Source organism: Ceratotherium simum, chromosome 24 (assembly GCF_057802395.1).
Source record: "Ceratotherium simum simum isolate JZ-2026a chromosome 24, ASM5780239v1, whole genome shotgun sequence".
In the NCBI taxonomy this organism is placed as follows: domain Eukaryota; kingdom Metazoa; phylum Chordata; class Mammalia; order Perissodactyla; family Rhinocerotidae; genus Ceratotherium; species Ceratotherium simum.
Genome location: NC_141923.1, coordinates 42,579,377 through 42,606,514, shown reverse-complemented (window position 1 = coordinate 42,606,514; position 27,138 = coordinate 42,579,377). Strand labels below are relative to the sequence as shown.

The window sequence follows — 27,138 nt, the reverse complement described above, 5'->3', positions numbered from 1 at the left end:
ATCAGATATATATTATCATTCTCATTTTTCAGGTGAAGAAATTGAAGTTCAGAGGCTAAGTCACTTGTCCAAGTTTGAATAACCCACAAGAGCCAGTCCTGCAACTCAGTAGGCTGTGAGTGTAGCAGATGCATTTTCATATTTATATCAGTGTCATGATTTTACTTGTTGAATGTGGGCTCTATAACAGACAGCCTAGCCTCAAGTTCCTCCTCCACCATTTACTAGCTCTGTTACCTTGAGCAAGCTATTTAATCTCTCTGTGATTTAGTTTCCTGGAAAATGGGGTAACATTATCCACTTTATAGGATTGCTGTGAAGAGAAACTAAATTACTTCCTATAAAACACTACAACTAAGCACACAGAAAGTGCTCAATAATTGTTAGCTGTTACTATTATCAGTATCCATTTATTCCTTCCCATTTTCTTCCTGTAATCCAAAATTATATCCAAAGACCCTACAGCAACTTTTTATTTTTTATTTCATGGAAATTCTCTTCTTGCATGAACCCATCTGCCCCTGAGTCCTAGTTCAACTGTGTTCTCTCAATTCAGAATTAGTCATTTCTGTGTCTCAGCAGAAGCAGAAGTTTTCTACCTCTCAACAGCAGAGTATGGTGATATTAATACCCTTTGCTGTGAATTGCTAGGTTTTAGGATTCACACGTTTCTTCACACCTCTGCTCAGTTAGCAAAAACACAGTGCTGTAGTGTAGTAAAGGATGCAACATTAATAGCCCCGTTCTCTCTCACAAATCACAAACCTTTTCCCCAAACTATTCACCATATTAGCGGGCTGTTTGAATAACTGAGCTGATCACCCACCCCCTCCCCCAAACACCCTAATTGTTGAGAAGTGATTTATGTCACCATTATTTTCCCCATTCATCAATAGGTGAGAGCAGGTGTTACTCACAGGAAATTAAGAAAGGAAGAAAAATAATTAGTTTGCATATATAATAGTTGCATGCCAAAATTTTAACATTTTTAACATGTTCCCTCATAATGGACTTTTTTGTGAATATCTCCTTCCTTCCCTGGTTGTTCATTGTTGAAATTCTTAACTAGTTTCATGTGGTTAGGGTGTAATACTCTGTTGGTGTATGGGTGTGTGTTTTAGTGACTTAGCTGTTTACCTTTCTCTTAAAGTGGCACCTGGCTTGTGTTTAAATGATGAGAGAAATGACAACAGTACTACTGTGCCAGGCATTACTGCATGCTTAGTTGATGTCACTAATCTTCACAACAGCCCTTCAAGAGAAATGATATGCCCATCATTTGACATGAAGAAGCAGAGGCTTAACGAGGTTAAGAACTTCCATGGGCAGCTAGCCTGGATCACGCCTTGAGTGGCCAGGCCCTGGAGGTGTGGGTGTTAACAAGATAGGGTATAAGGGCATAACCAGAAGCAGGCCTGGCAAAGTCAGTTGGAGTGATAAATGGAAGATCTCAAAGGCAGGCTGAGGAATGTATGATTAATTTTGTAGGCAATGTGGAACTAATGAAGCTTTTTAAACTGGAAGCTCAAAACAGCACAGGTGCTCTATTTTTAAGGCAGTGGTTTTAAAATGTGGTCCCTGGACCAGCAACATTAGCAACACTTGGAAACTTGTTGGAAACACAGATTCTTGCACTTTCTCCCACCTGCTCCATCCTAAACACTGGGTGATCAGTGGTTTGGGGTGTCCTCCAGGTGATTCTGATGCTTGCTCAAATCTGACAACCACTGCCTTTATGAATTTTGGCTGTGCTGTAGGAAGAATTGGAACGGCAGGGAGGAACAGTGCAGAGGCTATTGCCAGAAGCCGAGAGAGAGGTTATTTGGGCGTAAGTTTGGGTGGTTTCATGGGGAATGAAAAAAAGGGAAAATTATGAGACTTCTCAAGTAAGAAATAATAGGACTTGATGACTAAATGGAGGTGGGAGTATAAGATGTGAAGCCAGTGTCCACAAGAGGCAGAACTACAGATAAAGACCAAAGGCATTCAGAGGGGGACTTGTTTATACTCCTCAGGGATCTAAACCTTATTGTGCCTCAATTCATAGCATCTTGTTACATGTCTGTCTTACACCCACCAATCTGCCACCTTCAACGACATAACTTTCTGTATAGGAATAAAAATGTACCAGATGCTCAATACCAATAATAATACCAACCGTAGACTGAGGTATTAAATGCCAAGACCTTTTCTCTAAGCACTTTATATTCATTATCCCATTGTTGTTATTCATTAGTTATGGATGTTTGTAAATTGTCTTCCCTTAGTGTCCAATCTAAGCTGCACACCACTGTAGAATTAATATTTCCAGACAGTGATTTGAGAGGCTGAGTCTGGGCTCTGCAGTCAGACAGCTCTGGGCTGAAAACCCAGCCCCATCATTTGCCAGGTGTGTGGTCTTGAGCAAGTTACCCAATCTTCCACCTAAATTTCCCACAGCTGTATTACAACAGGGATTATTATTACAGCGAGGATGTAATAATGAGTGGTGCTCTTAGGGTTGTTTTGAGAACCAAATGAGACAATGCCTGCACGATGCTTGGCATAGAAAGTACTGGGTAAATCTTAGGGGAGTTTATGGCGATGAAGATGTCACTGCCTTGCTCAGAACCTTCATTGGCTCTCCTTGGTCCAGAGAATAAACTCCTTACTCTGGCATTTAAGACTCTCCGCAAACTGATCACTGCCTACCTCTCAAATCTTTTATGTGATGATTCTTTGCGTAATCTCAGTGCTTCAGCTAAGCTGGTCAGTGTCCCCCAAACACACCGAGGCTGTTCCCACATCCCAGCCTTTGGGTCTGTTCCTCCCTCCTCGCATCAGGTCCAGGTCCTTCAGGGCCCAGCCTGATATTCAGTGTTTGTGGAGCCATCCCTGGCTAACCCTTGTCTGTAATACGATTAATCCTTCCAAACTCTGGACCCTCGATGGCCTTGACTGCTCAGTGAACCCTCTACAGCTGTACACGTGGCTCAGGATTGTTCTGTCCATGCTCCACCCCCTCCCCACACCCTTCAGTCAGTGCAGGGCCTGCCTGGAGCCAGGAACATGCTTGCTTGGTGGTAACTTACACCGTAACTTAGCTTCTCCATCTTTCCCGAGTTCATTTAAATACGTGCTGGTGTATTTTTCTCTCCCTGATGATGCTGATAACATCCCCTATGGGAATAACATTTAATCTGTGAAATACTAATTATTATTTTTCTTCTCAGGATGAACTTGACCTCACAGACAAACACAGGGAAGCCATGTTTGCACTTCCAGCTGAGAAAAAGTGGCAAATATACTGTAGCAAGAAAAAGGTAAGATACTTTATTGTGTTTATGGTTAACTGGAAAATTATCATTTTTGATTTCCTTTGCTCTCACATTTCACCACCAGAAATCAGGCAGCTTTTTATAACCTGCAAACCAGATTGGATGTGTCCCCTTGTGGCCTTGGTGCCACATGCAGCAAAGTGCTGACTCCTCAGATGTTTTTATCAACCTTCCTTGGACACCCCCCAACCCTGCACCTGTAACCGTTATTCATAATCCTGTGCAACTGAGACCCAAAATGACGTTGGCCTACATGAAAATCAAAGTGTTTTTCCTGCTCTTTACATAAAAGTTTCTACGTAGGTGGGTTAGGACTAGTGTTATGGGGCCACAGGCCTCTGTGACTACCCTCTAACAACTTTCATTTCGCTACCTCTAAGGTGCGGCCTTGCCCTCGTGGTTCAAGGTGGCTCTCCAGCCATTTCACATTCCAAACTAAGAATGCAGGAAAGGAAAAGAAGGCACAGGCCTCCCCCCCTCCACTCTTAGGGACGTGTCCTAGGACTTATACACTTGAATTCCCCTCACATGCCAGATAGCTACATGGCCAAACCTTGCTGCAAGGAACACAGTCTTTATTCCGGGTGGTCACCCCTGCTTAAAAGCTGGGGGTTCTGTTGTCTTTGGAGAGGGGAAAATGGATATCTGGGGCAGCTTGTTCCCTAGCAGCCATGGCACTAGGCGTCACCCTGTGGCCTGTATCTCCTGCAATACAGTTCACTTTCCATCTTTTAAACCCGGTGGCAAATTCTCAGACTGTTTCCACCCCACTTTTGGAACCAATCGTGTTCATGACCGTCTCTTGCCACTTTTGCTTCTGTTCCAGTAGAGACTTGAATTCAGATGGGGTGACGGGAAGGGCAGGGCTAGCACCGAGAGAAATGCCACCTCTCCAGCAGGCAGCGGATGCTCCAATTCCTCACTCTTGCCCCAGGGCGATAGGGACAAACTATAGCAATCTAGCATCTTTTCAAGACACAGTATCAGTCAGGGAAACCTTTTCTTGGGTGACTAGCATGCATTTGGGGCCTCCGCTTGCCCACGTGGCTGTCTCTTGGCATGCTGCCTTGTGTAATTGGACCCTCTCAGGAGCATCTCTTCAGCAGTGAGCCTGCGCATGCCCCTCTCCAACCAGACTTTGTGCCTCTGGTGGTGAGGCACCATGTCTCACTCATCTTTGTAACTCCAGTATCCAATACTTTGAAATAAATGTATAGGTGAACCACTAAGTTATTAGTGTTATACTGAACTGTCAAGAAATTTAAAGTGCTTTTAATTTTCCACCTGAGCAGTTAAAATTGATAAAACTATATGTGGAGTTTGGTTCCCTTGCTGAGAGACATGTCCACCGGTAACCTCTCAGTATGATTTCTGAGCCACTATCAGATCCGACCAAGTTGGAGTCTTACGGGTTCCTAACCCAGTAGTACCCAGTGTGATGTGTCTGAGAATGAATATGTCTTCTTCTCTTTCTCTTTGTACACATCTTACCAACTGGAAAACCTGTCTTTTGTTGAACTGATTGTCATGGCTCAGAAAACAGATAAAATACACTGGGAAAGAATGTTAAAATGAAAATAAAATGTATCTAGTTCTGAAAGTGATGGTATTGTACGGTCTTTGAAAACAAGGGAACGTTTCCCACAGCCATCTTAAAGACCGAGCCCCCAGAACTGAGAAAGAAAAGTCTTCAAGTGCCTGTGTACACAGAGGACATTGTCTATTTTGGCTCAACCGAGTGCAGATTTTTTTCTCAAAATCAGGAAACAAGTATGAAGTGGGATTGAGAATATGCGCTGGAGGAAAGGAAAAGGCAGGCAAATGGGAGCAGCTCACCGAGGGGAAAGTTTTCTTCTTTCCCAGATTTTATTACACCCTTGACAGCAATTGAAAGTTAATCATGGAAACTACTGCCCCTTAGATTAGAAAAGGCAAACTCTGGAGGATAGCAGTGACCTCGGGCTCGCAGCTGCTGCTCGTTTTTCAATTTCCAGGCCTAGCAAATCCCCTTGCAGACCTTGTCTCGTGCACATGGTGGGGTTGGCTCTTTGTGGGAGGATGGATAGGGATGTGGCCGCTGGCCTCAGAGTCCCGTTTCTTGACGGATGGCCCTTCCTGCTGGTACCTGGCTGGATCACACGGGTCTGTGGGAAAGCAGCTCCCTGCTTCACTCCAGTGGCTTGGAGTCCCTATGTGACTTAGCAGTGGCATGGCTGAGTGGGAAAGCCATTGTAACTCTTGGGAGAATCGCATGGGCTTGTAGATCTGCCTCACTTTAAAGTGGATGGTAGTGTTGCTCGACTAAGGGTTTTCTTGATTAAAGCGTCTCAGACTGTTAAAACCATACTATGCCTTTGGTCTGAAACTGACCTTTTTTTGGGCACTGTAATAAATTGGGAGATAATACAATGAGTAAGAGAACACAAGAACCTAAGCAGGAAAAGGGCATGCTGTTGACTTTTCTTCAGAGAATGGGATCTCCTAAGGGACAGGTTGCCCATTCTCATAATGGAGCCCGTGGTGGCCATCCTTAATACTAAGAACAGGTTATTTTCCTTGAACCATATCTTGTGTAGCCTTTTCAAATCAGGCTTGTCACCAGCAAGCCAAACCATATTCATTTCTTAGGCCGAGGGAAAGTAACACACCCATGGCTCCTTCAGATTATCTGTCTTTCCAGATTAGAACCCAGGACATTACAGACATTCTCACACATGGTGAAGCCATAGAGTAAGGGCCCACGAAAGCCAACAGAAACAGACACAGGAGTTGCTGAAAAGCAAGCTTTCTGTGTAAAAGTCCACAGCAGTTGTGGAGGCAAATGAGACTGGGAACTCAAGATGGGGCCAGGCCTTTCTCAGCCGAGTGGCTCTTTTCCATCCAACAGTGACTTGAGTCCCAGCAGTGGCTGTCTGCTTATCAAGCTCTGTGTTCATTTCTCAAACTTCTCTATCTAAGTCTCTGGTTGAAAACTCATTTCCAGAGCCAAAATGAAAGCAGCAAAAGTGTTTCTAGGCTAAAAGAATTGGAAAGAAATTAATTGGAATTTTGCCTAATTGAGTAATCTGGGGGAGAGCAAGAGATGGATGTGTGGCCGTGTTGAAAGTCCAAACAAATCTGTAAAAATGACTGGACTGGCTGGTCAGCCGTGGTTTCTTGTGTGCAGCAATCCACCGTCAAATTTTTTAACTTTCGTGAGAGGTCCACAAAAAGGTCCTGTTGGTGGGGCTGGGGGTATTTTCAAATAGGAAATGTTTGTGGTTCTTATCTTTAAAGGTAATTCCCTTTTTAGTTCCAATCACAACATACTCTTTTGTTTAAGTGAGGTTTTTCCCAGTCTCCAGCCAGAAACTGCATCTGTTAACAATCTTTTGGATTTTAAACTGAAGCTTTTTAAACAATGAACCATCTGACCACGAAAGGCATCTGGCCATGCTGTATTTGCTTATTGTTAACATGATTTTTAAACCCTGGGAAAAGTAAGGAGTAGGTCTTCAGAGAGGAGAAAATAAAATGGTGTATACACTGTATTATGGCGACAGCAATCTTATCAGCACGGGCAGAAATCTTCCCTAATTGCAATTCTTCATGGGAGCAATTGTACTAGTTGTGTCACTTAACCAGTTCTTATATGTATCCAGAGAGTACTTTTTCCTTCTCCCTGAGCTTCAGAGTTTGCAAAGTAGGTGAATGGGGCCAGACATTGTTAGCTGTAGTGCCATCAGATCTTTGAGGCAAAGATCAGGATTTGACAACTGTGCCTAATTTTTCCTCCTTCCATTTCTGATCTCTAAAGCTAAGGCTTAAGTACATGGCTTTGGATTCTTCATCTTACGTTTCTGTTTCTTTTGAGGCCTGCTTTGGAGAAGGTGAATTTTACTCTGCTGCTGAGTTTTGTTTGACTCCAGTTTCATTAAATCGTTCGAGCATCTTGCCTAACCTGGCTGCAGCTCAGCTGTGGTGACTTGTGCCGAGTGCTGATCCGGTGCCAGGCACCTTTTGAAGACGTCTAGGAAAAGTGGCTGACAGTTCATTCAGTCCCCTTCTCTGGTTTGTGTGTCCTAATCGGGTCACTTCCCCACTCCTCTCCACGAAAGGCGTCCTCCTTCCACCACACACAGAAAGGTGCAAGTTGTGTTGTGTACGGTCGTCAGGATGCGGTTCTTTCGCTTCCCTGCGAGTGGAGGCCCCAGTGTTTGGAGTGCAGGGAGGGAGTGGTTGCATCAAAACAGGGATTTAAAGGAACATATGCTAAAGCAGTGACATTAAAGACAGAAGGAGCCATCAGTTTTCTACACAATTGTCAAACCAGCTGGAAAACGAGGAGGCAAGAGGACAGGTTAATCCTCTAGTTGTTCCCAGTGTCCTACTGAGAAGCTGCTGTGGGTAGACTGGGAGGAGAAGCAATGGCTGGGCATTTGACCTGGGAGATCTGAGAGAGAAGACAAGTCAGATGTCCTCTTCTTTCTTTACTATGGTTGTTTAAACGTGCAATTGAGTAAGCTTTGGATTTTCAGGGGCCCGCTTTGCTAGATGTCAGGGTTTGGGAGAGGGAGCCAGTGAAAGGGGAAAACGGGATTTCAGTAACTACATTTATAGACTTCTTGAGAGGTCCCTGGTCTGGTCTCCTGCTATTGAGTTTTCACCCTGATAATGGATTCCAGTTGTCACTTATGCTTCTAAGTGCCCAGGGGTAAAGAAAGTGGCAGAAGTAGTAATGATTAGAAATAAGATTGGCTGTTTTTCCTTTCTGCTTCTCTAAAGAATAGATGAGGGAAGCACAGCAGCTATAGGACAATGGGCGTCTCCAGGCTCTGCAGGCTCTGAACTCCCGGCCCGATCTACATATTCCCTGGCTATGAGAGATGAGGATTTGTGTACAATCCCAGATTGAAACAATAAGGAACAACAAGCTTTGAGTGTCTGGTGCTTCACTCAATGAAGCAGTGCAACTGGTGAAGGGCGTGTTGGTGTGTGATTCACCTGATGTGTACTGAGTACCTTCTCTGGGGCAGGCTTTTGGCTATGTTCTGAGGATGATTAAACAAATAAGTCAAATTTCCTGGAGTGGATGGTCCTGGTAGGAGAGGCAGATAAAAATCAAATAATTGTCCAGACTTGTCATAAGCTCCATAAGGTAAGCAGGCAGGCTCTGGGGCACAGAGGAAGGAGCCGCCGTGCTCTGGGGGTGTTTGTGTGACTGAGATGACAGTTCCTTCCCTGCGCTGACCCATCCAGTGGTTATGCCAGTGGGGGAGCGGATGTTGTCATGCTTTCATCCTGTTTTCTAGAAACTGGCCCCTTTCTCCACAGCTGTGCTGTGTTCACGTGCACTGGACACTTTCCCTCTGGATTCGTACTTTGTTAATGCTTAAAAGGTCAAGTTCAGACTGTTGGCCTAATCTGATCTTTACTAAACACACTTTGTAGGGCCTTTTAGGAAATCTGTAAAGGGGCTTAAACTTTTGAAAAGTGAAGACGCTGGGGAGAAGACTGAGATAACTGAGGTTTGTTCAGCCTGGAGAAGAAAACATCGGGTGGAAACTCCAACACTGGCTGATGTTCACTGGGTATTCCCTAGTGAAACTGTAGTATCTATCAAAATATTGCCAACTTCCAGTTGGTAAAGAGCCAGTTGCCTCTAGCCCTCCCAGTAAAAACCACCCTGACAGCCTGACCCTTCCCCCAGGGGCCCACCAGTCTTCCCCCACGATTCAGGCACTCAAGGGTTAGCTCCTGTTATGGCACAGCAGAGGACTCCAGGACGCTGTTCCCACATCGCGTCCTTGGTTCCGATCCATTGATGCCTGTGCTATATTGGTTGATAAAGATTTCTAATATTGGCCTAAGTATACAATGCTGATTGACTGAAGATGGTGACCAAAACTATTTGATAATATGTATCCAGAGCCTGAAACCTTCCACTTCTAGGAGTTGACCCCAAGGAAGTGATCAGAGATGCAGGCAAAGAACTCTGTGAGGCTGTTTGTGCAATATTGTCTCTGAAAGCCCATGATTGTGAACAACTTAAAGGAGGATGTTATAATATAGTACACAACCATAACATAACAGAGTATCTTGTAGCATTGAAAAGTCATGTTTTCAAAAAAATTTTAATGACACAGGAAACTGCTCAGTGTGTAATGATATGGTTAAAAAAGAAAGCTATAAAACTGTAATCAGTATGATCAGAAGTTTGCAAAAATATATAGAGAGAGGCAGACAGACAGAAACAATTGTTTGGTGGGATTGTGGGTCATTTACTTTTTTCTTTATATAAATATTTCCCAAATTTTCCATATTGCACTGTTCTCCCTCCTACCCTGGAATATTTTTTTCCTGCTTGTAAAAATAAAATTGCTCTTTTTAAAAAAGGCATACAATATATTTTGTATCGGTCAGGTTTCCGTCAGAGAAGCAGGACTGTTGGAGGGAGGCACACACAGAGCACAGAGGTTGACCTGCTGGCTAAGCTCCCTCCGTAAAGCTCGTGTCTTTACCTCTAATGCTGGAGCTTCATGTCCATGGAGCAGGCCGTTGGGAGGGAAGGTGGATGTAAACTGGGGAAGACCAAGGATAGGCTGGGGCCCACAGGGACAGACTGAGCCTGTGTTAGTGCTCCCGGTCTCTGATGTGGTGTCCTGCAGAAGCCTGAGCCTTTAGTCATGCAGCTCAGCAGACACACACTTGGCCCAGGAGGAGCTGAAGGAGGATCCAGGGGAAGGTGGAGCAGTGGCAGACCTGCCTGCTGTTCCACACCAGCGAGGCCAGCCAGCAGAGACAGGAACGTGTGTGAACTGCAAAATGGCTGCCGCTTCACTTCCGGCCTCCACATCTCCCCTGCGAGTCTCGCTTGCAGCTCACCCTACCCGCAATGCTACGAGAAAGGATGTCGTTCAGCCTACCCAACTGGAACATTGCAAAGCAACCACATATTTCTATTGAAATTAGGAGGAAAAATAAATATTATTTAAAATGCAACCAGTGCTTGTGTTGTCAAGATAGCCCTGGCACTTTTTCTTTGTCTGACTCAAGGACCCTTTTTCTCCCCCTCTCTTTCCCTTTTTTTAACTCTTCCCTGAGGGAATTAAAACAAAGGTGAATCTGTAAACCACCCAGAGTTTTTCAGTACCCGTTTATCAATTTAGGCAGTGACTGAAAACACGGTGATCTCGGCCCAGAGGAGATTTCCTCTGTTTCCTGCCCAGAAACCTGCTGAGGGCGTGTTTTTCATTACCCTTTCCCCCCAGTAGTGTAATCTCAAAGCTGGTGACCCATTTGCTTTTTGTTACAAAAGCCAGTGCTATCAAAATGAACACCAAAGTTTAGATTTGGAGTCCAAGATTCAGGGATTCCCTGCCTCCAGCTGCCCATAAACCAAAGCTATATTCCAGTAAAGGGCCACTGGTTCACCAGTATTTATTTGCCTCCTCTCCCTGTAATCCTCTTGTTCAGTGATACTAGTTTTGCATATGTTTTCCTCCTAGTGTTATCAGTTCTGTCATTCCAGCTGTGTCGGGTACCACCCCTGCCTTGTAGTGTCTGGAATGGTCCTGAGCTCACAGTTTGTGTTTTCATAAACATTAATGCTCAGTAGGTGCCCGGCTTCATTAACGGAGAAGCAGTAAGCACACTTGCCTGTAGAATTAACCCAAACATATCTATCTTTCTTCTTCGGTGCTTGGAGAAGTGAACATCCTAAAATACTGTGGACAACTTCTGGAGTCTCCTGTTGGGTATTACATTCTGGTTCTGTAGGGTCCTCTGTTTTTCAGGCTTGGGATACTGCTGGCGAAAGGACCTCCCTTGGGAGGATTATCTCCAAAAACCTTTCAATTGAGGGATCTGCCTGCAAGTTTCCTAAATTACATTTATCCCTCATAATTGTTCTAAACTATAGTGTGTTGTGTGTGACACTATTTTTTTCTAAGATAAATAGAAACCAAGTAATAGCTATGAGAGATACTTTGCGTAGTTAAAGGCCATCCACAAGGTAACCTGAGAAGGCAGGATACCATTGACTGGTTATACCACCTGGGGCATATTTCTTAACTCCTCTAATTTCTCTCTCCTCCTCCCTACAATGGGATCAACTTCACAGGGCTGTTGTGAAAATTGAGATAATATGATTTCCGAGTTTATCGGAGAGCTGGGGACATGGTGATGTTAGCTGTTGTCACCATCAGTGTCAGTGATGGCGACTATGATCGAAACAGGAGTATGGACTGAGTTTTTGCTTGTTCACACTCACGCTACCCTGGGATTCATCTCCGCGTTCTTAAATAATGATGCTGGTTTTCTCAGAACAGTGGTGAGGATTTCAAAAGCAGCTCTCCCTTAGTTGAACCACAGGACATTTTAGAGGAGGAGGTGGTAAGTTAGGAGGATATATTGTAGATAAGGGAAGAAGAGACCAAGAAGGTCTTTACTTGTAGCACCAGAAATTGGTAAAAGGAGGCCCCGTTTATGTCAAAAGTTCTAGGGCAATGGTGATCAATGTGCAGTCTCTTCGCTTCTGGGTGGGGCCCTGAATCTGAATTCAGGAGCACCCTTAATTTATGTTTGGGAAGACCGAGGCCCAGAAAAGTCACACTCCACTCCTTTCTTCCTCTCGTCTGCATGCCCACTGAGTGCTTCAGTCCCTGCTGACCAGGTGCAGCCCACGGAGATGCTAGCTTCATTGGACTTACCTGGCCAGAGTAGTGAATACCAGCTGAACTCTGGGAATTGGGCATGTGTGGGGTCAAGCCAGTTTTCAAATAGAATTAAAATTTCTTCTTTGCTGCCTGGAAAAGGCAAGTGGTTGATAAATATCTTCAGTTTTTGAAATAGGAGGACTAAAGAATATTTTGGATGAAAATGTTGCTACTACTCTTGTTTGCAGTGGGAAAAAAATCCTTTTATAGGACGCAACACCAAGAAGTTCCATGAAACAAGTCAATTTTCACAAATAAGTAACTTATTAGGTCTAAATGAGCCAGATTTACAAATGCCTTCTTCAGCAACAAAATTTATTCAAAGTTGCAGCATTATAATTCAATATTGCATTCTAGCTGTGTGACTTCCCAAGTTAAGCAAACAAAACAAAACCTCAGTGTTGAGGAGATAATAAAAGAGTGTTTCAGCACAGTTGCAGATACCGTTATTGTTAGAAGTCTTAAACCTCATTACCAGAGCAGACATTTTGAGTTCTGATAAATTGGCATTCTCTAAAATTTCTTAAAAAAGAAAACTAACAAACCTCTGATAACTTTCCCCTGAAGTCATGAGAGAAACTAATTTCCTGGTTGATTATTTTTGTTGTTGTTGTGAAATTTTTAAATATACGAAAAAGTACAGAATATAATAAACACCCATGTTTAACAAATGCTAACATTTTATCATATTCGCCTTGGATTTTTAAAAAAGAAATAAAACACTATAAATACATTTGAAGCCCACAGGTGACCTCTATTCTGAAGGTGGTATGTGGTTTTTATCCTTGCTTCTGTGTTTATAACCTTACTTTGCAAGTATATATTTATGAACAATGGGTGATATTTCTTCCTTTTACCTGCAGTATAATGTTCCTTTCATTATATGAACATGCCACATTTTAATTATTTTTATCTTCATTTGGATAATGCTTATTTCCAATTTTTCATTATTTAAAAAAATATTGCAATGAACATCCTTGGGCATGTGTTCAAGATTTTCTCTAGGATAGACAACTAGACGTGTAATCACTGGGTGGTTTGATATGAACATTTTCACCTTTAATTGCTCTCCAAAGTGGTTGTAACAATTTATACCTACAGTGAATTAGTTGCCAACCATCCCAGAAGCTGGTACTGTCTGAGGGGAGGGAACTAGTATCTCGTTGCCCTGCTGAGTCATTTTACATAAGTTTGAATGTTTCAGGTACAAGAAACTGTCATTAAAGTTCTTCAATTTTCTCCCATATATCTTAGCAAATCAAATTGAAGTAAAAATTACTGGACTAGAAAGTACTCATTTAAAAAAGAAAAACCCAAGGTTTAGAAAATGAAAAGCATTCCATACAAATACCCATAAAGCCGTCTGAAAGGACAAAATGTTAGAGTATAGAAAAATGGATAGTCCCCTCAGCATTGTGTTTATTTGGTTTGACTATAAAGGAAACTGCTCTGTGTGTAGTTCACTCTTTCTCTCCTCTAGACCTCTTTACACCCTCAGTTCCAGCCCCGGGCAAATCATGCTTCCATCTTAGCAAGCTCTTGACTGGTACATGCCATCACCCAAGGCAGGAAGTTCTGAGACCTTTGCCACTTCCCTGATGGGTGATTCTGCACAGGTGCAGAGTCAGCACGTCTGCACAGACAAGCAAATTGGCTGTGGCTGGAAGTCACGCAATTGGTCTTTTTCTCCTCCTCTAACCAGAGCATCTTTGTCTTGAGCATCTCTTTGTAAAAATTATGAAAGCCTCTCCCCTTTCTTGTACTCCTTGATCCCTTCAGATATTAAGAAATTGAGATGTGTAACCTGCTGTCTGTCATGGCTTTGCCTAAATCCTGAGCTGGTTTCTATGTACGAGTCAAGGCATGGATTTGGAGATTGTTGATTCTTCAGTCTATAAATACTTTGCTCTTTACAGCATTGCTAAAACAGTGAATATGTATGTGCTTTGTGAATACTGTCTCTCTTGTGTGCTTCCTCATACTTGCATTTCTTCAGTGAGTAACACCCTTTATCCAAGGCCTTGCTTTCCCTGTGATTAGGGAACAGCAGGCTGGAAGAGGGTGGGAGAGAATGACCCAGTGTTTGCATTCACTTATAATCATTAAAACAACAATAAAAATAAGTGAGCAATATACTGCTGAGGAAAAGTAAGACATCTTCGTTGGACAAACCAATTAAGGTGGCTTCATGGGGAGCATGGGGGCCGTGTGTCCTGTGGATCTCTATTTTCCCTTCTGGAATGAGGACTAGAGAAGCAGCTCCCACAGCTCTCACTCTGTGCTTGTCACTCATGCCTGCAGTGGTCCTGCACTGTGGCAAGAACACTCCTGCCTCAGCTCCAGTCACTGGAAGAGACTTGGAGCTTTAGGTTTCAGTGGAAGCCCTGGGAGGGCAGTGGTTCTCAGCCTCCACAGAGCAGCTATATTTGGCTTCCAAATCTTAATTCTTAAACAGGTTCCTTTTGACAGCTTGGGTACAGGACAAATTCCATCATGTGTTTATTACAGAGTTAGGAGTACAAGACTATATTGGAGCTCTCAGTCTTTGCTGTAGAGTACCTGTCAGCAGTTCTGTGGTGGAACCAAGGTTCTAAACACGACTGTGTGAGGCCCTTGGAGCCCCTTGCTGTGTGCGTTGAAACACATAGGCATAGCTCCATTTCACTTCCAGAATTCTGCAATCTGCAGGTGTAGAACTGCACCTTGAGTGAGTGGTCTCAGTGATAGCTGTATCTCTGATGGAAAGGGATATCTCTATATCTCACATCTGAGATAGCTGCCCTTTCTGGTTATCACCAGCCCAATGGAACCCTGAGAGACATGCAGCACATAAGACACTCCAGAGCCATGCACATCCTTTGTTTCAGTATTCCTTAGGGCTGTGGCTTCCTTCCCTGGTTAACTGAGTGCGCTATGAATAACCTGAAGCAGAACTGACAAAAAGGTTTATCTTGATTATTAATTCTGAACATTTTGGGTTGAAGCCTGTAGCACTTTGAGAAGCATTCAGAGGTTGTGAATGGTCTCAGTAAGAATAGTGTGGTAATTGATTAGCAATGTCTGCTGTGACACCTGATGGGAGAATGTGGCATATGTAGCAAATATTTGCCATCCTTGCCCTTGAGGGCTCCTCTTGCTCCTAGATTATGGTTGTATATAAGTATTACATTCCATGCTTCTTGTCTCTTGGGTCTCTCCCTGGTTCTCTGCAGACTCACTAAGTGCTGTGTCACCTACTTTCATAGAAAGAATGCCCCAGGCTGCCTGACTTCATCTCCAGGAGACAGGTTTATGAAAGACATCAGTGGAAGGAAGTATCCACTTTGGAAGAGAGATCAAAGAAAAACAAAAACCACTTTCCTTAGTTTTTCCTATATATATTTATTTTATTCTTTTCACTAATAGCTCTAGCATACCTAATACTATTAAATCCATGCTATGCTTGGTGCATTTCAGAGATTCTCCCCCTTGGGGAGTAGGAAGAAGCTTTGAGTTTCCAGTGCAAGTTAGAATGTACCACTAATACTTCTAATATGGGATTTCCCAAATGTCTTACACTCCAGGAATCTAAGTAATTTGTGGAACTAGAAATGGGTTACAGTAGGAAGTCTACTGAAGAATACCAACTTTAAATTACAGTGTCTTAAATTCTCTTGTTATTCTCCAGTGTAGTACAGAGCAACATTTGACTTGAGCAGTCTTAAGATGGTATCCTTTTATCTGTCCCCATACGTAAGGAAGAGCATTTTACATTTACTCTGTTTCTAAGATGTACTTCCCCGCGTCCTCACATTTAGACATTTCTGATGTGGTGACACTTGCCAACTGATGCTTTTCTTTTGTATTTCTTTTGCCAAAAATGCTGTCATTAATTCAATGGGTTAACATCAGAAGTACACTTATGATTCTCCTTCTAGGGGACAATTAATCCTGTCGTAGTGTTTTTCACAGTCATCCTGAGAATGCTTCCCTGAACAGAATATGCCTTTATGGGGTTACTGTTTCCCCTGCTTCTCTTCATAGTTTAATTACTATTTTCAAAAATCTTTTTTTATAGCCTCGTGTACATTATACTGTAAATCGTAAACACACTTTGATTGTTTTCCCAAGAGCAGGTTACAGAACATCAAAACCTGCTTTATGACATTCTGAAAGGCAGGTCTGGTAGCAGCAAGTCTGGTAGCAAGATGTGAGGCAACAAAGGCCATTGACACCACTGATTGGATTTCCACACTGCATAAGAGTTGAGTGATGTGTGTCCAAATGCGTTAATTTACCAACCAGCTGGACTAAATTGTACCTGGCTCTGTAACATTCCATGGTGACATGTGGGTCAAAGACTTGACTTGTAGCAAGCTACATAGAAGTAATTTGTTTTATGTCATTGTACACCTTTGTGTCATAGGCAACAGGGGAATATGGGCTTATATCATTTTGAAAATAATAATCGGAGAATGTTTCTTTTTCTTTGCCATGAAAATGAGGGGGAGTTGTCATCTAAAATTGGCTTCAGACGTGGGAGTTACGCTGATTGAGATTTTTAGGCTCCTGTCATATTCCGTGCCGTGAAGTGCTTTGCCAAAGAAATGACTTGTTAAAATAAGCAAAATAAATGTCTCTGTTTGGGTAGTGGACTGTAAAGTCTCAGCTTTTAGTTCTAGGTAAGGATTGTGGCTATTTTCTTAGATATATCAGCTCTTGAAATGCATTTTCCCCCAGGATCCTGTAGCGTGTGACTTAGGATTTCAATTCTGTAAAGTCAGCCAAGGCTTTTTCAGGGAAGAAGAGGGTCTTAGAACAAACTGGGCCCTTGTGCTGTTTCAGAAATGCACTTGGTTTCTTTACTCTTGAAGCCCTGTTGTCACTCTTCTCTTTGTTTCATTGCGGCTATTCCCATAGAGAGCCTCCATCTCTTTAAGGTGGTACTCTTTTGTTGCTTTTCTGGGGTATGTGATTTTGGGGAGAACAACAAAAATGATACCTGGCTGAGAAGTAGTGGAAACCTGATTTTTTTTTTTGATGAGGAAGGTTCACCCTGAGCTAACATCCATTGCCAATCTTCCTCTTCTTTTTTTGGCTTGAGGAAGATTAGCCCTGAGCTAATATCTGTACCAGTCTTCCTCAATTTTGTATGTGGGATGCCTCCACAGTATGGCTGATGAGTGGTGTAGGTCTGTGTCCAGGATCCAAACCCGCAAACCCGGGCCGCCGAAGCGGAACGTGCAAAACTTGAACCACTCGACCACAGGGCCGGTCCCTGGAAGCCTGATTTTTGATGTGCTAGGTTTCATTTCAGGTTATTCAGAAATTTTCAATGATTTTTACCAGTGTAAATAAAGTTTGTGACATATAAAAATATTAATGTAACATTTTGTGCCATCAAGGAAATGTTTCAAAGCATTTTTCCCAGTGGAGCTTAGGAATGCTTACACTTGACTTTTATCTTGAAGTTAGAAGATAAAGTTGTTAGTTAAAGTTAGTTAGATAAAGAAGTTAAGTGATAAAGATTGGAGTTCAGTAAAAATACAGGAGAGTTAATAATACTTGACTATTTCTTTTTATCATGATGAGAAAAAGGAGTGAAATCTATGAATGGGTGTAGTTCTTTGTACATGTTCTTGGAAAGACTGAGAACCTGTTGTCAAAATAAGTTTGTGATCTAAGAAGATCTCAACACTCAAGTTTGGAAACACTCTCGTATGTCTCATATTCATGGATCACTGACAAGGAAGGCAGAGAGCTTTGTTCTTTTATTCATGTATTCCAACACCTAGAACAGTGCCTAGGCCATTAAAAAACTCAACAAATATTTGTTGGATGAGTCAGTGAATGAGAAGGAAAGGAAATGACTTTTTAGGTTCAGTTCAGCACTGTGAATCTTGAACATGATGGGCAGAGGGACCCTGTTCCTATCCTGCCCTTGAGAAGCCCTCTGTTCAGCAGCAGAATGTTAATACTGCTCCCAAGTTAGGCTCTGTTCCTCTTACATGGCATCAGGCTCCAGCCCAAACTGTTAGGGAACAGTGGTCAAGTATAACTTTCTTTCTGGTTGGGGGGTAGGCAGGTGGGGAGTGGGTCTAAACAAACTGAACTCAGAGCTTTTTTTATGAGCAGTACAAGAAGTCTTAAAAGTACCCCAACTCTTTGCCTGACAGATTTCTGGGGAGGATAGAGAACCAGGTGCAGCTGGGGGTTTAAGGGGGATGGAGTGGAATAGTCTCAGTGGTTTCAGGTCAGAGACTCTGGGATGCACAACAGCAACATGCCACACAGCCTAGACAAGACAGCGGAAACAGGCGGAACTGGGGTGAAGTGGTCAGGCTAGGGTGTGTGTTCTTGAGCAAGAGCTTTGGGCAAGCCTGAGCATTTGGGTAATTTAGGTGTAGGGAGCCTGGAGCAAAGTGTTAGTCATACAACCTGGCTTCCACGTTACACCTTTATAGATCACGTCCTCTTCGGCCGGGAGGTACATCTCTTATTCTGCTAAACTAGTTATATTGAAATGGGGAAAAAAAATTTACTGGATCTTCTATCTGTAGCACTCATCAGAGTGATCTCCACTTTTCACTATCTTTGAGCTATTTAACAAATCTGAAATTGTTTAAAAAAACTGATTGCAGTGCAAATGACTCTTGTCCATTGAAATGCAAATTGTGTCTAATGCAATTGATTATTGCCCTGTTGACCAGTTTTGCATCTATTTGTAAATAGATGCTTATATATGTCTTTGCCCTTTGGATTGTCTTTTGAACTCATTGTAACCTCTTACCAGCTCTTTCATTTAGTAATGAGTTCAGCAAAATCTTTGATTTTACCTTTTAAAAAATTATCCTTCATCAATATAGAATTTTAAACTTAGAGAATTGATAAAGAGGGGCTAACTTATTCTGAATAATCTGAACTCTTTAATTTAATAACATTTTACGCTGGGGTATATGATCTGATAGTGGGAGGCTTTCCATGGGAAATGTGCGTTGTATATCAAGTTGACTGAGCTTTATACCTACACAGGCCAGAGACAGGGAAGAAGCAGAACTCAGGGTCAGAAGAGGTGTCCGACTTCATATACATACATGGAAGAAGTTCCTGTGATGGTTGAAGGAACAGATGTACAGGAGAGGGGCAGGGACAGCAGAAGTGTAATCCAGAGACCTGAAAAACAATGCTCTAAAGGGCTTAAACTTCCCACAAAATTTCTTGACAGCTAGTGAGCCTACGATCTGTTCACCCATTTTCAATTTTGTTAACTTATCTTTATGTTTTAGAGATGAAGCATCCTCAATGTTTAATAAGAAAACCAATTTTACTATTGAGTTTATGGCCACTTTATTAAAATATGTATACTTAATAAAACAAGGACTACACATGTTACCTCTGCTTCATATGACATGCATCTTTTGTTCTAAATCATAAATATTATTTGTTGTGGGCCGTCAGGAGAGCAGGAACTTGTTCTGTTGCCTCTGGGAGAGACATTTGGTGAGAGATCCCACAGATGCCCTCTCAGTGAGACTGTCTAGAGTTGCACATCACTGACAAACGTGTGAGAAGAGCTCTTCCATGGGAATGTAGACATATTTGTGGGAGTTCTTTTTCCAAATAGTAGACATGAGGGTGTGACAAATTTATGGAAAACTTGAGATTTATTTAAGAATTGAGGAAGATAAACTTGTGCTATACAGCCAGCGGAGAATTTTTGGCTTGGTAAAGAGACAACTTTGGGAGGACATAATAGCTTTATTCAAATTGTTTAAATATTTGCTGGGTTATTGTTCATAGGAGAAATTAGACTTCTTCCATGCAGTTCCCGAGGGCAAAACTAAGGCCAGCTACAAGGAGACATCTGTCAATTCGGTATGGGTGAATTTTCTAAAAATTAGTGAGAGTGCTGGTTCCAAACGATTGCAGACCCCTTGAAGCCTTCTCTCAGAAAATGTGATCGATCGCCTGCTCCTGACCTTATGTAAGAGACCCTATGAGGGAAAACTTGGACCAGACTGTCTCTAGGGTCAAAGACCTAGCTATATAATTATGTGACGGCTTTCCTTAAAAACATACAGATGTTTTGTAGCATTAGGAAAAATGGGGAAAGAGGTTTGCTCTTCTTTCTTGATTCTAAATGCTAAATATGAAAGCCATTGTTATTGCAAGTCACCCTCCAATCTTTCCAGAAATGACTGACATTCTGAGGCTTCAGAGGAGGTGTTGGATTTCCTGGTAGATGAAGAAGCCGCTGTCTGTAATCATTCCTTGTGTGGGCCCAACCGGATTTTGGCAACAGATGCACTTGATGTGTAATTGTGGCAGTGGCCAAAAAATGTAACCAGGATTGGCAGTCCCAGGGGCCACAGGAAATGTGACAACATAGGAATTATTTTTTGAAACCAACTGCCTCCCTTTGGCAAGCTTAGGATATAGAATACAGTTTTAGCCCACTGCTAGGGGTTTGAGGTGGGTGTTGGAAGGACTCAGGAAGCCAGGTTTGTGGACCTGCAGGTTCTTCTTTTCCCAATGAATGAAGAACAAGATAAACAGAGTTGGAGGAAAATATCGGGATTTAAAGACCTAATGATGGTATGGTATTTTAAAAAGTAGGATTAAAGTACTTTCAGAGAGTAGTGAGCCTGGGAAGAAGGTAGACTTTTCAAGCACGGTGCATCTTGCTCCTTCTCCAGCAGACCTGCAGATTACTGAGCAAACACTGGATGAGCTGATCCTAACTTATAGCTGGGGTTTACTGGAGATCTAGTGGCTTCGAGAAGAGGAGAAAGAATGGAAAATAGTTGGTGACCAAGTTAGAATTTTGATGTACTCCTACCCTCTTGAGGCAAGCTTAATCTAGCACAGGGGTTGACAAACTATGGCCCAATGGGTCATAGTGGGCCAAATCTGGTCAGCTACTTGTTTTTGTAAATAAAGTGTTTTTGAAACATGGCAGTGCTCATTCGTTTAAGAGTTATCTATAGCTGCTTTTGCACTGTACAATGGTAGAGTTGAATAGTTGCAACAGACTGTATGGTCCAAAAAGCCTAAAATACTTTTCATCTGGCCCTTTACAGAAAAAGTTTGCCAACCCCTGGTCTATCAGGCCATTCCACACTTCATCGTGGTCACCCTTTGAAAAGATGCTAATTACACTATTATTGAACCAGAAGAGAAAGTTAGCAGAAGTTATTAGCAAGGCCTTCCACAAACTATGTTTCCATTTTCCATCCTCACTGCTCTTTCTTCCCTGTTCCTTGTACCTAATCTCCCCCACATTGGCACGTGTTTCCTCTCGTTCACTTGAGTTTATTAAACGCCACATACATCATGGAGACATACTGAATAGAATAAAATATTTTGGCCTGTCTGCCCCTTTCTTTCTAGTATTCTACAAAAATTCTAGAAATAAAATGAATTTATTTAACATCTGTTGTATTCATTAGTATATGGCGCTGGGCCCATGAAATCCAGAATAGTAATAACAATTTAATACAACAAGTGACTATTTTGATCATTAACAAGGGAGAGAATTTCTTGATCCTATATGCAATCACAGTTAACATGTTTTTAATTGCATTTTTTTCCCACAATACCTGGAACAGGTTTTTATTTGTAGTTAGTTGCCTTTGTCCTGTAATGAAAATTATCAGAATGAAATTTACTTTGTATCATACTGAAACAATACCTTTCTGCTGTTGAAATTTGTTTAGTTAAACCTTAATATGTCTCTATTTTTGAGTTGATGGTACTATTAGACATTGCTAGAGGACTGTTGGCCCATCTAGACAGTGAAAGAGTGTGTCTTTCTTTAAAACCTCATGGGTTTCTAACAGTGAACATGGAGATTTATGGCTTTAGTTGGCCAAGTGCATGTTGTTCTAGCCTGTGATTTGTGGTCTGGTGAACAGCCGCAGAACATGTCCTTCACAATTGATTGATCTCTGTGCAGCCTCTTTTGGGCCTCACTAAGAGTATCTTAAACTGAAGAAATCTCGACCAGTTCTTACACATTATTACTTGGGAAATGATCCTATTAAAAATTTGTCCTATGGTAATTTCAAAAGAAGTGACTCTTCCTTAAAGACTTAATTTTTAAACTGTACTTTGAGTCCCACTTATATCACTGAAAGCCTTCAGCTGCTACAAGAAATTGTTTGCCCCACAGATATGTAAATGTGGAAACTTAGAAAATTTTAGCATGCTTCGGGTACATTAATCTTAGCCCAAATCATACAGTTTCTTTGTCTGTGTAAACAGTTGATGTTAGGGTTATAGTGTGTTTTAGAAATGGAAAATCCAGTGAGGGAAAACAATTAGAGAAATGTTTTTAAATATTTGCTGTGGGGAGCAGAGATGCCCGAGGGGTGGGGAAAGGGGCATCCCAAATGTTACAGGGTCTTAGTGCATTTCATGTTACACAGAACATCAGAAAAAGCAAAACTCCCATCCTAACAGGACATGTAATGCTTTAGAACTTCTATTTTAATTGTGAAAATGGTGTACATTTTTGGTAAAATGAAAATTTGGATTATACAAAAGTTTATAAGTAAAAGGCCTTTCCTACCTAGAAGTAGCCACTGTTAAATTTTCTTGTATATGGTTTCAGAAATGTTTGTGTGTAAAAGTGGATATATATGTATATATATATATTTTTTACAGATGGGAAATAATATTCGGAAGCATTTTTCCTTCAATAATATATTTGGTCATTTTGAAAATCATTATGTAACTCTACTTCCTTCTTTGTTGCTGCTACAAAGTAATTTATTCAGCCATCCCCCTTTCCATATGTTTGTTCACTTTATTATTTGCTAATTCAGACAGCACTGCAGTGAAAAAAATCTTTGTAACATATATCTGTGCAAGTGTAAATACGTAATTATGGGCTAAATTCCTGAAAGTAGACTTACGGGCTTAAAAGCTGTGCGTGTTTTAAATTTGAACAATTACTACCAAAGTTTACCTCCAAACTGGTTGCTCCAATTTTACTGTCCTAGTAACAAGGACTTAGAATGGCCATAGCTGGAGATTCTGGAACAGTGTCATTATCATCCTAGCTGACATTTATTGAGCAGGTTCTGTGCATACTGTTCCCAGGGCCTTCTTTACTTGCATTAACTTATTAAATCCTCAGAATGACCCTATGAGGTAGGCACCCATTTTATTTATTTATTTATTATTTATTTATTTTTTTTAAAGATTTTATTTATTCATTTTTTTCCCCCCAAAGCCCCAGTAGATAGTTGTATGTCATAGGTTCACATCCCTCTAGTCGCTGTACGTGGGACTCGGCCTCGCGTTGGAGGGAGAAGTGGTGCCTCGGGGCGCGCCCGGGATCCGAACCCGGGCCGCCAGCATCAGAGCGCGCGCACTTAACCGCTAAGCCACGGAGCCGGCCGGACCCATTTTACAGATAAGGAAACTAAACCTGAGTCACACTGAGAGGTTACTTGACTTGCCTGTGTAAGTCACTTAGGGTAGTGAGTGCCTGAGGATCCAAATGCATGTGTGTTGACGGTGGTACAAGCAGGGGAATACAGTCAGCTTGGATTGGTAAAGAGAGATGATAATGAAGTGAGAGACAGAAGTCTGGGATATAGCTGTGAATGTTTACCCCAGAAAGAGTACAAACAAAGAAATAATGCACAATTTATTCTTATGGGTAAAGTGATGTTGAGAAAAATAAATGCACTGTTGTGTATTTAAAGAGGATGGGGGAGGATCTTCTGGAATTTTTTTTATTAGCCACTGACCAGAGATTTGGAATGAAAAATGTGCCAGTTAGAAATGAAGCAAGATTAGGGGCCAGCCCGGTGGCGCAAGCAGTTAAGTGCACGTGCCCCACTGCAGCGGCCCGGGGTTTGCTGGTTCGGATCCCGGGCGCGCACCGATGCGCTGCTTGGCAAGCCATGCTGTGGCGGCGTCCCATATAAGTGGAGGAAGATGAGCACGGATGTTAGCCCAGGGCCAGTCTTCCTCAGCAGAAAAAAAAGAGGAGGATTGGCAGATGTGAGCTCAGGGCTGATCTCCTCACAAAAAAAAAAAAAAAAAAGAAATGAAGCAAGGTTAGAAAGACTATGTATTTCCTTACTTTCTTTACTGTACCTTCTAAATGAATTGCTTAATTGAAGCCTGATTTAAAAAAAAAAAAAGTCAATGTTCTTAAAGGTCCCTTGTAATGTACAAGTTCCCTTCTCTAGAAAAGGAGGTTTTGTTTTGCTTTTTTGTTTTTTCAGAATTTGAGATAGTGAGAACAAAGTGAACAACCAAGAAAAGAAGTTAAAACTGTAGTCTGTGCAGGCCGAAAGGAAAAGGAGTGACAGAGTTTCCATCCAGCAGGAAATTTTTTTTTTTTTTGGTGAGGAAGATCAGCCCTGCGCTAACATCTGCCAATCCTCCTCTTTTTTTGCTGAGGAAGACTGGCCCTGGGCTAACATCCGTGCCCATCTTCCTCCACTTAAATGGGATGCTGCCACAGCATGGCCTGCCAAGCAGTGCGTCGAGGCGCGCCCGAGATCCGAACCAGCGAACCCCAGGCCGCCGCAGCGGAGCACACGCACCAACCACTTGCGCCACTGGGCTGGCCCCCAGCAGGAAATTTTGTCTGTGAATATGCTCTTACTGATGACTGTCAACCTACCAAGGAAACAGGATGAGTTGGACTAGAGAAATAATAAAATAATTAATATTGAGATTTTTTTTTTCCCTTCAATTACCTTGTAAAGGAAGTAGCTGTTGAAAGTTAAAGGTTTTGTAACTGAGTCATTGAACAACATAAATTTTTAAAATTATTGATTTTAGAAATTGGGCCCTCAAACTAAGTACAACACACACTGCGTTTTCCATGACATCTTGCTATCAGACTTATGTAGAATCTTAGGGCTTGTACAGACCTTAGAAGCAGTCTGGTCTCAACCTCTTATTCTGGAGAGAAGGAAAATGAGGCCCAGAGATATTCAAACTTACCAAAAAATTCCAATTGAGTAAACCAAAAAGTGAGTTATGGTATCTGATCTTTAGATGGCCTATCTGGTCATCTTTCCACCGTATGGCTGTATCATCTCTCTGAAAAGGAACGATGTTTACAAATATTCTCAATAATCAGTGGAGAATTCAATAACATAAAATGTTTATATCAATTCAATTTTAATTGTCTAATAGGCCTTCTGAAGATAGGCAGATAAACTTAAATGCTTATAACATTTTCAAGGGGGAACAAAACTAGATTTTAATATGAATTATCCATTCTGTAGGTAGAATAAAAAGAGCATTTAATGTGATTGCTAGAATTTGTATTTCCTTAGGCCACCTTCTCTAGGTGTCATTAAGTGTTACCAACAATCTGTTTTAAAAGTAGGGGGAAACACCCCCCCCCCCCACTTTTAAAAAGAATAGAATGAAGCCAACATTCTTGCTTATTAGAGAAAAGTTCTAATGGAATCAGTGAAGGAGAGAGCCAAAAGTAGGGGGAGATGTGTATGGTTTAGGGAGGGGTTTGTTGACAGTTCCACTGTCCAAACTGCTCCATGCTCTCAGCTCCTCTGCAAGTGCTCTTGAGAAATTCCCGTGACGATGGCCTTGAGACTGAGGTGTAGAACAGAACAAGAGAAGAGGTTAGGAAAGCTTCTGAAGTGCTGTCTGTATGCACATGTATAAAGATAGAGAGGCAGAAGAGTTCCCACAGAAAGAGTCTAGAGAGGGGCATCAGAGGTAACCTGGGTAAGACATCAGGCCTTAGAATAATATTCAGAAATGTTGAATGTAGCAAAAATAGCTAGCACTAAGGGTTTAGGGAAGGCAAACTCATTTTTGGACACTAGCCATGTCTGAGTTTCTTATAGTGAAGTGGTTAAGAGTAAAGAGCAGCTTTGCATTTAATGTATATTGCTTATGATTAATCTGAGGTCTAATCTTAGAGGTTGCCCTGATTCTTTCCCACCGACACTGAGTTTCCAGCAGGATGACCTTTGGCAACTCACCTATCCTCTTTCTGCCTTTTGTTTCCTATTTGGTGAAATGAGTATAATAACAGCACCTACCTCACAGAGTAGATTAAATGAAGAGCGTGGTGCTTGGCACATCGTAAGCTATTTATGCGGTGCTCAACACATAGTAAGCTGTTTATGTCTTGGATATTGTTGTTGCTTCCATTACAACTAATACAATTTATACAGTCTTGTATATTTTTCCACTTGTTTCTCTAGAACAAATAAATAGAATTGAGACAGATGGCTCAAAGAATAATATGTGTTAGAGGCTGGTAACACATAGGACCCATTGCACTTGCATCAGCAGTTTCTTTCACGGGCTTCCTAGGAGAGAGTCTCCCCTTTGGCATGTCTCAGTGTCCAGTACAATTTAGGGGACTCCTGGGAAACAGCTGCCTTCATCTCCTCTGGCCTGTGCCTCTGCAGAACCACAGACTCGAGCAGCCACACAAGGTAGGAGCGGAGAGCTGATCCGCGGATGTGAGTTTCACTTGGCTGCCGTAGCACACATCTGTATAGGAGGACAAGGAGTGCACTGGGGAATCTGGAGGTGCGTTGCCAAGGTGAAGAACTCTGAGGATCACCCCTGGGAATATAGTGATAACGCTTCGGACATTTACAAGAAGCTTTCACATATGTTACCTCATTTGATTTTCTCAGCACTGAGGCATGTGAAATGAAGCTTTCTTCCCCTTACTTTGACTTCAGTATCTAGGTCTCCTCTTAATCTGTTTACGTTATTAAAGCATTTCCAAAGTGTTAAGATATCTCTCTATATACTAATCTTCAGTTTCTAAAATGATGTCTCTTCCGTAACCATGACTATTAAGCTGACAACAGACAGGCTCTCATGGGACCCTGGACATGGGACATGATTTTGTTGTAGTTTTGGAAATTTGCCCTAGTTTGGGGGAATAGAAAGATCTGGCACCTTCTGTTTCATTTTATAGGTTCAAATACCATTGAATATCGCTGTAGGTTTTGGCTTGCTAAATACATTGGTAACAGTGGGGTTTTGCTAACTTTAATACTCCATTTTAAGAGGAGAGAATGGTTCAGCATTTACACTACCATTACAGCTATTTTGTTAACGTGTTAAATAATAAGGGCTGTTGTAAAAACTCATCAGATTTCCTAAGCTTTTTAAAACCG

The 27,138-nt window shown here is 41.9% G+C and overlaps 1 protein-coding gene across 5 annotated transcripts in view; it reads left to right on the top strand.

Moving 5' to 3' along the window:
• Positions 1-27,138, top strand: part of DAAM1 (dishevelled associated activator of morphogenesis 1) — a 160,580-nt gene that overhangs the window by 80,575 nt on the left and 52,867 nt on the right. For 4 of the 5 annotated variants that reach the window (XM_004426204.3, XM_087448432.1, XM_014784275.2 and 1 more), the window contains one exon: positions 3,213-3,302. In XM_004426204.3, coding sequence (XP_004426261.1) covers positions 3,213-3,302 — 90 coding nt within the window. Of the gene's footprint in view, positions 1-95; positions 116-3,212; positions 3,303-27,138 lie in introns of those variants that run through there. The other variant, XM_087448434.1, reaches the window with a different exon arrangement.